The sequence below is a fragment of the Gavialis gangeticus genome, unplaced genomic scaffold, assembly GCF_001723915.1.
Source record: "Gavialis gangeticus isolate Ggan-Ray unplaced genomic scaffold, GavGan_comp1, whole genome shotgun sequence".
Lineage (NCBI taxonomy): Eukaryota > Metazoa > Chordata > Crocodylia > Gavialidae > Gavialis > Gavialis gangeticus.
In genome coordinates, this window is record NW_017729019.1 from 9,010,937 (window position 1) to 9,022,743 (window position 11,807).

The following is an 11,807-nucleotide window of genomic DNA, read 5'->3' on the forward strand; positions in this document are numbered from 1 at the left end:
GCCCCCCCCCCCCCCCCGTTCCCAATGCATGTTAAAAATAGCACGTGGCTCCTAGCCACAGCATGTGCAGGTGGGTGATGTGGTACCCATCTATCTTGACAGCTTTGTTAGTGCAAGGAAAAGCAGGGGCATGGTTGCAGGCTTCTAGTCCCATCTCTGCCATTGCCTCCCTGTATAGCCTAGGGCAAGTCCCTTTATCTCTCTGTGCCCTGGTTTCCTCACCCATAAATTTGGGGCAGTAACACGTCTTCACTAAAAGCTCAATGACTGCTTGCAGAGTGCTCTTAGATAATTTCATGACAAAAGGAACCCAGCACGTTCCCTGAACAGCAGAGAGAGACAGCCAGTTGGATACATCCGCTGTTGCGCCCATAATGCCTCAGAGAGCGGAGATGCCCAGGCTCTTGAGGGATTCCTGCATGACGCCACGTGCATTTTATTGATTGCACATGGGGGTTATTTAGGAATCGGAACTCGTGGCAGAGGTGAAATCTTTCCTTAGACCAATTAGGTATTTGCAAATATAATTGCAAGCTTTTGGGCGCACAGCTTGCAAATAAAGAATTTGTTTTGCAGGTATCTAGTTTGTCTAACAAAAGATACCGCTTCTTCCACGAGTTCTGATTCCTTTTTGCTTGTAGACCAGTATGGCTATAACCTATATCCCTGAAACATGGGGTTATTTAGAGCACTTTGCTGCCCACCAGTTGCCCAAAGGCAGGTGACTCCCCTGCTCCCTTGTGCTGACTTGCTGGCTCGAAGGCTTATTTATTTGTGCTCTGTTCTCTGAGTGGAGCCTTCCCTACCTGCAGGGAGGCTTTTACCCTGTGCCACTATAAGCATGTCTCTCTGATGCTTGCAGTGCAAGGGCTTGGCAGGGTTTAAATAAAACCACGCCTGCATCTCAGCAGCGCTAGTGGAAATGGCTCAAGACGGCCATTCTTTTCTTCCTTGCCATCAGCAGCGGTATCCCAGGTGTGCTTCTGTCAGGGGCTGCGTGGCAAGGAGCAAATGTTACCAGCCCACCCTCCTGTGGCCGGCGGGCTGCAGACTGAGATCTTTACAGGCAAAACGTGTATGGTGGTAGCGCGCGGGCCCCACTGAGAGCAAGAGCCCCCTGTATCTGGTCCATTCTCTAGTCTGAACATCGATCGGTGTATAGGAGCCCCACTGCCTGCTAGTCACTAAACCACGGAGAGCACTTTGGGTCAATAAATCACTGAAGTGCTTGCTCACTGGAATTCGAGTATCCGTCTGCCTGTTACTGACCGCTCTGATCTTGGTCCCTCCTGCACCGTACGCCTGCGTGGCAGGCATCGCCTTTCCCAGAAGGACAGCTCGGACCTCTAAGGCTCCGAGTTGGAACAATTCAAATGATAGAGATATTCGAGTGGAGGTAACCAGCCCTCAGAGAGAGGTAAAGCGAGCTCCAGGCTGGTTTAAGAGCCCCCCGGGCAAAGCTCTAGGCACCTGTTTTATTCTTCAAGGAAACCTAACAGAGTCTCCACAGCTCTTCTTAAGTGCTGCAGGTGACTTAGGAGGTTGTTTGCATGTTTTTAGGCAAAATTTCCCCGCCGCTGTGTAAAGTAAGTACTGTGGGAAGTAATTGTGTGTTTGGAGCCTCTGTCATACAAGGAACACTAGCAATTGCTATCACTAGGATGGAAGGCAAGTAGACAGTTGTGGGATGTTGTATAGCCATAAAGGAGATACTGTGCCATACGTGTCCTGTTTCTAAGGTGCCCTTGGCTGGCAAAGCCCTGTATACAAAATGAGGCATTAAATAGGCTTTATTTCTCTTTTCAGAATGTAGCAAAACCAGCCGACGAAGAAAAACACAAGCCTCCCACCATCCAGGAGCTAAAGCAGAAAATTGATGATTTCAATGCAAAGGTCACAAACTGCTTGTTGATGAAGCTGGTATGTATTTTATTTATCCATTGACATGACTTCAAGTATTGACAGCAGGCTGTTAAGCCTGACCGAAGGAAGGAGGAGGTCTCGTTCTAGCTGTCAGCAGGGGGGCATCGCTCTCCATGGACATGTCCAAAACCTCTGATTTGTGCTGAACAGTAGCAGCACAGGGGTCTTGCTGCGGGGGGAATGCCTAGACTGCAGAGACGAATGGCAGGTAACTAGCTGTGGCGGTAATTGCTTTGGTCACCGGTACAGGGATTGCTTGCCTTGCATCTGAATCCTACTGTGGAAAATGAAGCCTGAACGTGGTATTTGTGTTAACTTGCGCTATCAAGTGGCTTTCTCCTGAGACACTCGAGAGAGTGGCTGGAATCTAGATAGTCTGATCAGCTCTGCAACTGGGGGGGGCATTTGAATCAGGCTTGTACCTGCAGGCTGGATCCAAGGTGGCTTACATGTGGGTAGGACTGTGCAAGAGGAGCCTGAGTTCCCTGGGGCAGAAGCAGTGTCCGTGCCCCACCGCTGTGCCTGGAGTGTGGGGCACTACTCTGATACTAGTGGGAGCTCTAGTGAACCCTGAAGTGACTTAGGCGAGCAGGATTCAGGAGTCTATTGGGGGTCAGTGGGATTTAGGCTCCGGAGTTGCAAAAGCTTTTGAATTTGCTACCCTCTGACCAAGATCTTGATTCAGCAAAGGGCCTGAGCACATCCCTGCGTGACTGGCTGGCCATTCAGGGCACCCTGAGAAGAAGCCTGGGTCCCTGCTGACAAGAATCAGCGGTATGAAATGATGTGACTTCGAGTCCCCTTGGTCCTGATAGTGGTTCCCAGCCGACTGGGGCCAGGGCATGTGTGCGGTGGGAATCGCTTGCTGCTTTTGGTGTTGCTTGGGCCTGACCAGAGTCCCACCAAATCAAATGAATGACTCTTGTTAACATTGGACCTTATCTGAAGTCCACTGATCTGGCCTGCGGGAGAAGCTAGAGGGCCTGAAACTTTCACTGGCCTTGTATCTAATCGGGGCCCTTTTCATTTTAGCCCCATAGCCATTGAGATGACTGTTCTTGAGCTAATGTGTTATTTTTTTGCTAGGAGGGAAAATCTGCCCAGTAATCTGTGTTCAGCAGATAGCAGCAAATGATTTGCCACAAATAGATTGGGCTGTATTGTTCTAGCTCAGATGAGTCATAGTAAAATAGCACCCTCCAGTTCGGCAGCTGTCTCGCAGCGTATTTGGAAAGGCAGGGCCCTTCTGGAAACGCGTGTCACCGTCAAACTTTTCAACAATGTTGTGGAACCCATCATTAATTTGTCTGCAGTTCTAGCCCTTGATTGCAGCCTTGTTTGCTGCTTGGGGAAAAACAATTACAAATCTGAAGCCCTGGTGATGAGCATTGGGAGTCTGAGGAAATGAGTGTTTCACAAACTGGACCTAATAAAAAGGAGTTAATTCCATAAGCTGTTTATAGATCAGAAGGAAGGAACTTTTGAAAACCAGAATTAATGTACATTTTGGAGAGCAGCATTCAGGTGTTAACTGGTTCAGGAGGGGTTTTTTTTGCAATTGCTATTATATGCAAACTAACTTGGAGCCTGTTTTTTACATAAGGACATTGGTTAGAGCTGGGGTGGATAGAAATTAAAGGAAGGAAGAGCCCTGCTCCAGTTTGGGGTGTCTAATGAATTTTTTTTCCTGCTTCCTGACTTTTTTCTGATCCGTACATCAGCATAATGGTACCCTGGGTTTTGATGGAGTTTGTGCAGGTCGTTTTCTTTTTAGGCAAATGGCAAATCTTTTTTGCCCTTGATCTGTGGGGGAAAAAAATCAAACCTCGGGTCACGGTAGCCATTAGCTCACACCAAGCAGGGCACCCACATTGCAGCACCTTGAACATTTTGTTTCAGATTGTTTTATAGATCTGCAGAAGTCTGGCACATAGGTGCTGTCTGCTTAGCTGGGATTAGATTTCTCTTTATAGCTTTGCAAGGAGCTAGGAAGGGATTTTATCTCCAGCTTTGATCCAGATGGTGGAGGTTTCAAGAGAGCAGCTGATCCCTTGGAAATTTCCATTATCCAGGTTTGAAATCTGTTGAAATTTCCACCATTTCAGACTCCGATTTTTAGCATTACAGCTTGCATCTGCAATTTAGAGTTCCGGTCCAAAGTTTGCATGCCAAAAAACACTTTCTAAACCCATCTGTAGCTAAAGCGGAGAGAAGTGCATTTGCAAATCACGCTGTTTTTAATACCGTTTTTCCAGATTTTTTTTTTTTCTTTTTTTGGTACAATCAGTTTAAATATGAAGACAGCTGAAAGGCTGGAAATAATTTTAGGAAATTACTGAATAGCAGGGATCAGGAAGAATTTTGTAGTGATGGACCCTAAATTGCTAGTTACTTTAACATGACTAATAGGATACTTTCAAGCTGTTAATTGCACAAGCAGTAGGGAAAATTGTCCCTGCCGTAAGCCCACAGGGTCTACTACTGTGTTAAGTGTTCCTGAAGGCCATTCAGCTGGAAGAAGATGCTGGCATTAGTTGCAAACCTGTCATGAGTGTACTCGCTGGAGCTTTGACTTTGATTATCTCCTTCACCCTAGAATGAAGATGGCACCTACACGGGCTTCATTAAAGTGCACTTGAAACTGCGCCGGCCTGTGACCGTGCCAGCAGGGATCAGGCCGCAGTCCATCTACGACGCCCTCAAGGAGGTGAACATGGCCGACATGACAGACAAGAGGACTTCGTTTTATTTGCCGCTGGATGCTGTCAAGCAGCTCCACATCAGCAGCACGACCACGGTCAGTGAGGTCATCCAGGGGCTCCTGAAGAAGTTCATGGTGGTCGACAACCCTCAGAAGTTTGCACTTTTCAAGGCGTTGCAGAAAGACGGGCAAGGTGAGCTCACACCCGGGAGGTCTGAGTGGCGGAGACAGGTCCCCCCCTCCTCCCCTTGGGAAATCTCAGCTGCTTCCTCTCCCAGCCACAGCTGGAAATTTGGTTCTTATTCTGTGTTGTTGTGCAGGTCACTGCACAGAGCCCTAGTCCCAAAGTACCTAAATAGACAGGGCAGGCGACGGTGGTGAAAGGGGAAGGTTGCTCTCCCTGTCTTTGAACTGAGAACTGGAGGAAAGATGAAGTATCCTGCCCCTAGTCGCAAGGGGTTTGAAGGAAGCTGGCGCTTGTCTCTCTGGAGTCCTCCTCTGGTGCCTTTTAACCATGTGGCCCATCCTGCCTGTCATTCCCAAATGCAGAATTTCCATAGGCAGCACTTCCCAGGAGAAGAGCTGCCGTGCTACTTGATGTTCTTGCCAAAATGCTAGTCAGGGAAGAGCCCCTAGGCCTTCCATCCTGACCTAAACTAACTGTGATCACTGCAGATCCCATGTTCTGTCGGAGCCAGGGGTGTTAAATGCTGGGGTCCTGGCCCTGTTCTGATGTAGATAACCAAGTGTGCCTGACCCCAGTTCCCTCTGCTCTTCCCATTAAGTTTTCCTCCCCTTGCTGCACAATTCAGTCATGTTCACAATTCAGTGCAACGTCACTGTGAAAGGGGAAGCAGTTGCCGTCTTGCCTATGGTGCGTATACAAGCGCATGAGCTTAAGGATGAAAGGCGCATACATGGTAAAAATTATGAAGGACAAAAAAACCCTTTGCCAGGTATAGGCAGTGTTTTGTAGCACAGTAAATCCCGGATAACTTTTACTGTCTTTCCCTGTGTGGTAAGAACATCTCCATTTTCGCCCCCATTGGCTACCGCAGTAGGACTTGCTCAAGGATAAAACTCAATCTGCACATGCTGATATTAATTTCATGCCTGTGCCAGCAGCTTATTGGTGCATAGATGAGATCTAATTTCAAGTGCTCAGACTTGAGTTACGGGGTCTCGTGTCAAAGCAGATGCAAAGATGGCCACCTTCTGCGGAGCGTGAGATGGGATAGTAGCAACCAGGAGATGCTGCTTCCCGGTAGCGTGATGCACCTGCCCTTACAAAAAGGAGCTCGTGTTAAGTGTGTCATTACAGAGTGAAGCTGGCCTTAATGAACACCCCACTTTGACTTCTCCAGCCCCATTGTTTACTATCGCCTCATTTCCCTCTCCCGTGATTTCCCCAGTCCGCCGTCACTGATGCAGCTGGAGCACTGTCACCAGAAGCTGCACCACTTTGGCTCTATAGATTAGTTCTTGGCCCATCAGCTGGAAGGTAAAATAACTTAGGATCCCAAAGGAGTCGGATGTACTGCACCCATTGCAATCAGAGGGGGTCTCGCTACTCCTTATCTTCTCTAATTCTCCTTGCCCCGTGGTTCCAGCGCTCAGCCTGAGACTTGGAACCGGCTGCCTAAAGTTAAGCTTCTGAATCCTACTCTGGGAGCCTAAATAAGCAGCCCAATTTCAGAAGGGTGAAGCCCAGAGACACCAAGGGGAAACGCTGGATCTTCCACCTTTTTTCTGAAAATCAAGCACCTATTTAAGCACCCTGGCAAGGCTTTGTGGGCTGCATTCACTTCAGCCACCCAGTCCTGAGAGCCATAACTTTGAGGACTATCCATTAAGCTTCTTAGTATGTTCAGGTTGAAGTGGAAGGAGATGGAGTGTAGTCAGGCCGAGGACACAAGTGCTTGATGTGGATGGGCTGCGCTGGCAACAAGGGAGTTTCCGTGAGGCTACTAGCTTGAATGGCACCCGCTGGACAGGTGAAGCCTGCCCGTGCTTGGACTCTGGATACCCGCACCGGTTCAACGTGTTCATTTTGTAGACAAATTCATGTTCAATCTTACATGGCAACTTGGCATCAGATGCATTTCTAACAACTTCATCACCAGCTGGTGCTGCCTTGGCCCTTACAAGCCCATCCTGTGGAGAAAGGCCACCCTAGGGTTGCCCTTAGTCCTGAAGTCTGGCTCAAGACGCCTTAAGACTGATGCTGTTTCCAGACCGTTGCTCTGCCCTCACTTCCAAAGGTTCATTGTGAATCTCTCTCTTCTCTCGCAGTTCTCTTCCAGAAGCTTTCTCTAACAGAGTACCCCTTGTATCTCCGGCTGCTGGCTGGCCCCGACACAGATGTGCTCAGTTTTGTACTGAAGGAAAACGAAACGGGGGAAGTTGAGGTATGTCTAGGACTCGCTTTCGCTTGGCTGTTGTACAAATGTTAACTGCTTGACAAAAAACTGTGGCGGTGTTTCATAGTTTCTAGGGTCAGAAGGGACCTGAGCAGATCATCTAGTCCGACCCCCTGCCATGGCTTGTTTGTTAAACAAACCTGTGTGATTTACTGCAGCAGGAGCCCCGTTGGAGGTGGTGTGAGAGGAACAAGCGATAGCATTACCATTTCTATCATCCAAAAATGCTGGGACAACTTTCCATTGGGGGTGGGGAATATTAAGCTGATCGAAGGATCCCTGTGTTTTTCGGAACCTTTGACCCCCTCCATTTTGTTACTCCAAACTTGCCCTGGGTTTTGAGAACAAAGGTAAATTCAAGCTGTAAAAATGCTGAGGCCCGTTTGATGTTTTGGGACGATAATCTGCGTGTGTTTGTTTATGGAGCTAAGCTAGGCTGCCCCACGGTTCATCCACCAGGATTAGATTAACTGAAATGCTGCCAGAACTAAGCCACTAGTTTAATTTGAGAGGGGTCAGGTCAGCGATGCGCAGTGTAATGAATCCACAGCCACTTAAGGCTTCAGCTGCAATTATGGCAACTCAGAGACAGGCTGATAAACCATGGGAATCTGCTACTTAAGCTACAGGAGATGCACTCTTGGCTCCCAAATGACAGAAGAGTGCATGACGCATATTCGAAATGCAAAACTCTTAAAACACATGGTTGAGCAACGATACCTTTTATTAAAAGGTATCGTCGCTGAACCACGTGTTTGAGAGTTTGCATTTCTTTTTCTCTCAGACCAAAGCGGCTACCAAATACACCCCGGACATGTTGGAACATTTCAGTGATGCCAAAAGAGCTCCTCCACTGCAGTGTGAAAGAGGAGGCAGGGAGGCACCTGATAGAGCAACTAGTTCAGAGAGGCAGGAGCTTTCACAGGCTGCAGCTTGCTTCATCAGATGCAAAGAGCATGCCTCGAACAGAAATGTGGCCCTCTCTTCTGCCTTGATGACACAGCCAACTCCCTCGAGAGAGAGAGAGAGAGAGAGAATAAAAGTTGCTACGTACATTGGCCCAATATTCCTGTGTGATATTGCACGGAGCCCAACTCTGCATGTGAGGTGACAGCCAGGCTCCCAGGCTGCTGCATAAAAGGATTTGCATTGCAAATGTGATATTCAATGAGAGCATCATAAGAAAGATTGATCCCTGCTGGCTCCATTGCTTGTGGGGGACTTCACGGTCCCTCGGTGTTAGGACACATGGGTGATGGGCACTATTGTCTCCATCCCTTTGGGGACCTGACCCCTCTCTCATTGGGGGAAAAGTCTATGTTCTCCCAGAGAACTTGGGTTTTGCTTGGGACTGCAGTCCCCTGATGGGTTCGCCCCTCTGTGGGGGTGCTGTACCGGAAAATCCTGGCTTTCCATCTCCAGGCATTGAGATGAGGCATAAGTAAAACTGAGGTAACTTTAAAACATCTTCCCTTCACTCCCTTCAGTTCTGAGTGCAGACTTGGAGGAACCAGAAACCCCAGCCCATAGCTAAGGGAAACTGCTCATTTTTGCTTGTCTTTGCTTTGTCTGCAGTGGGACGCATTCTCCATTCCAGAACTACAGAACTTCTTAATGATACTGGACAAAGAGGAAAAGGACAAAATCCAGCAAGTTCAGAGCAAGTATGGCAGGTTTAAACAGAAACTACAGCAGACCTTGAAAGAAGCAGGAGGAAAGCCCGGATAACCCGAACAGAAAGCACATGCAGTATCAGACTAAGCTAGGTAGTATTTTTTTTTACAAAAAAAGAAAAAGACACTTCTCAGGACACCTCAAATTGGTCTCTCTCGCGCTCTCTGTCTCTCCCTCTGAGGACTGGCATGCATGCCACCCAGAGACAAGTGTTGCATTTCTTTTCCTTCTCAGATTTTTATTGCTGGACCTCAGCCAGTCAAAGAACGGAAAGCCTATGCTTCAAATCTGTAGGCCCTCAACAAACCAAATACAGCTGCTGCTTAGCTTTCATTCCTTGCATCGGATCACCAATTGGAGAAACTTCACAGTAACTGCCCAGTGTTAAATAAATAGGGACACCTAGTCATTGCTTTTTCAGGCACTTCCTTCAGCCGTCTCCCAACACCCGGCCTGTTGGTTTTGCTCTGAGGTGCTGTGGATGCATCGTGCATGTGTGTGTGTGTGCATGTGTTGTGTCACTCCATTGACAGGGTGCCCCACGCAGGAAATTGCAGGCAGAGCAAGGAGGGTTGTTGCACCAGACCACGTGGAAGTTGCAGCTGCAGTTGATGCCAAACAAATGGTTGCACACTTCTAAAACCTACTGAAAAGGTCATCGGACGCCAAGAAGGCTCCAGCTCTACAGCAGCCTTTGCTATAGATGTTGCTGCGACTTAGGGAATGTCGTTCTAGGGAAAGACTAATTTTTGTTTTTTAAATATGATTCAATGGGAGGAGGAGGAAACTATTTCATTGGGCCGGTCAGTCTGCAGGAGGGAGCGGGAGTTCTCCAATGTTTAGCTTGGTCGTTCTCTGCCTTGCCAGTCTCGTGTGCAGCACAAAGGGGGACCAATCTTTGTACAGATTTCCATCTGAAAAGAGTAGGATCCTGGTGAAGGTGTGGGAGACTGGACAATGGCTCTGTACCAAACCCTCAGCCATAACTACCAGGTATGCTGATAGGCTCAAAGCTCCTCCCTGCTTGTGTCCAACACAAAGCACACTCTGACCAGGAGCTGTGCCCAGCTTGGGGGCAGAGGTGTTGCACAAGTTTAGGGAGAGGCAATTGCAGCTTGCTGCGGCCCCTTGCTGTACTGCACAGAGGGTTTCCTTCCCACTTAGCCTGCTGTCTCCTGCTGTTTGCCTCCCACTCCCCCCTCTTCTGTCCCCCCTTTACTACCTCTGCTCCCTGCACTCATCCCTTGCACTTCAGCATCCTCCCAGCATCACACCTTCCAGCTAGGTCTCCTGCCATGCTCTGTGCTTGGAGCTGGGAGAATATAGCAGGACCTGCCTCAACGCTCATCACTGGCAGCCACATGCATGTTCCTTCCTGAGAAGCGCTTAGCTTGGTGCCCATGGCTCTGCTGCAGCTGGAGGCGACGCTGCCATCGCTCGAAGCACAGACCCGCATGCTGCAGCACTGCTCTAGGCTAAAAACTGAAGTCGGAAGCATCTTAAAGGGACACCAACTTATTTGCACTTCTCTGTCTGGAAAACTTTAACCTATGAATCTTACAGTTACAACTCGTAACTGAAAGGTGACTTTTTCCGGCACTTGCACATAGTGTAAAATCTGAGTGTCAAGTCTGTTTCACACTCTCCCTCCTCTGCTTGTGTCTTTGACATGGTAATAAGGAAGAAAAAGAAGGGTGGGGGGAAGTGCAGTGACAAAACCATGCAAGATGGCATGGAGAGAGAGAGAGAGAATCTGAAAGGACTTGGTCTGATTCAATTAACTGAAGTGTCCCTTTAATGTTGTTCAGGAGGAAGGAACAATTCCAGATCAGGGGCCCGGCTTGCTGGATGACGACAGCGATGGAAGTCTAGTTCAAGAATCTCAAATTTACCTCAGTGCCTTTTTTTGTTTTAAGCTGAAGACTTAACCGTTAAAGCTAATGAGGCCCATCAGTGGGGAAGGGCTTTTCTAAAAGGCCCTGCCATTTCTCCCCCGCCCCACCCCTTTAGTAAAGTACTGTTGGGCTGAGGCTGCTCATGTCTCCCAGGGGGGAAGGGAGGAATCCTTACATTTTTCCCTCCAGGTGAATGCACCTGGGGGTTGTGTTTTTGGGTTTCCAAGACCTGAGAGAGCAACTGCCCCACTTAGCAAGCTCACCAATAGCAGACATGCCACATAATGCCAGCATAGGCTCCAGCCAGTCGTATGGACCAGTTTGATGCCAGTGCCACGAGGGTGATCCTGGGTGACCTCTGGCAGCCTAAAGGGAGCATAAAGAAATCCAAAGCTCTGTGGGTGTGTTTTCCCACTGGTTCTGTGGGCAAAATGCTTAACTACCTCACGAGGCCATGGTGAGGTAGGTAAGTAGTTAGCACTTATAGACTTGAAAGCACTGTACAAATCTCGACGGAGCAGAAGGAAGCACACTGTAAAACACCACTAGTTCTGAGAAGCAAGATCCAGATTTTTTTTTTTTTTTTTTTAAAAAACAGAAGCCCTTGTCATTTTTCTGGCTAAAAGTTGTAAGAAGTTTTATGGATTTTTTACTAGTTTTTCAGTGACTTCCCCCCGTCTGGGACCCCAGCATGTCTTTGACGTTTTGTAGAAGGCATGGCTTCTTATGCAATTACCGTGAATGCTGCTGCAAACCTCCTGCAGAAAGGGGGGCTTTCTCTTTTCTTTTCTTGTTTTTCTTGTTTTAATATCTGGGGCATAAGAAGAACAGGTTAGTCCTGAAACCAAGCCTTCGTGATGGTAACGTAGGCCCCTTCCTTAAGCGCAAAATACTGCTGGCAGTGCCTTTGGTTAGTATTGTGTTGCCTAGTATGCGTGTGACTTTTTTTTTTTTTAAATGTCCACTGTAAAACATGTAAAATACCATGTATAGATCGGAATAGCAAAGCTTCTGTGGCAAAGTGAAATGCATTTTTGCAATGCTGTAATTTATTTTTATTACTCCCTGTTAATTACCTATGGCATTTTTTTTTTTAAATGCCGCTCACTTTCAGCTTTTTGAAAGTTCTGAAACCCGTCGTTCACATACAGACAGTGTAAGCAAGAAAGTCAATAAAACTCAGTGCAAAAGTTG

At 47.9% G+C, this 11,807-nt stretch overlaps 1 protein-coding gene across 2 annotated transcripts in view; it reads left to right on the forward strand.

The window, feature by feature from the left end:
- The window catches only part of RASSF5 (Ras association domain family member 5), a 45,360-nt gene extending 33,553 nt beyond the window's left edge, over positions 1-11,807 (forward strand). The window contains exons 2-5 of one of the 2 annotated variants that reach the window (XM_019514020.1): positions 1,807-1,920; positions 4,520-4,817; positions 6,917-7,101; positions 7,173-7,803. In XM_019514020.1, coding sequence (XP_019369565.1) covers positions 1,807-1,920; positions 4,520-4,817; positions 6,917-7,077 — 573 coding nt within the window. In that variant the 3' untranslated portion in view covers positions 7,078-7,101; positions 7,173-7,803. Of the gene's footprint in view, positions 1-1,806; positions 1,921-4,519; positions 4,818-6,916; positions 7,102-7,172; positions 7,804-8,619 lie in introns of those variants that run through there. The other variant, XM_019514019.1, reaches the window with a different exon arrangement.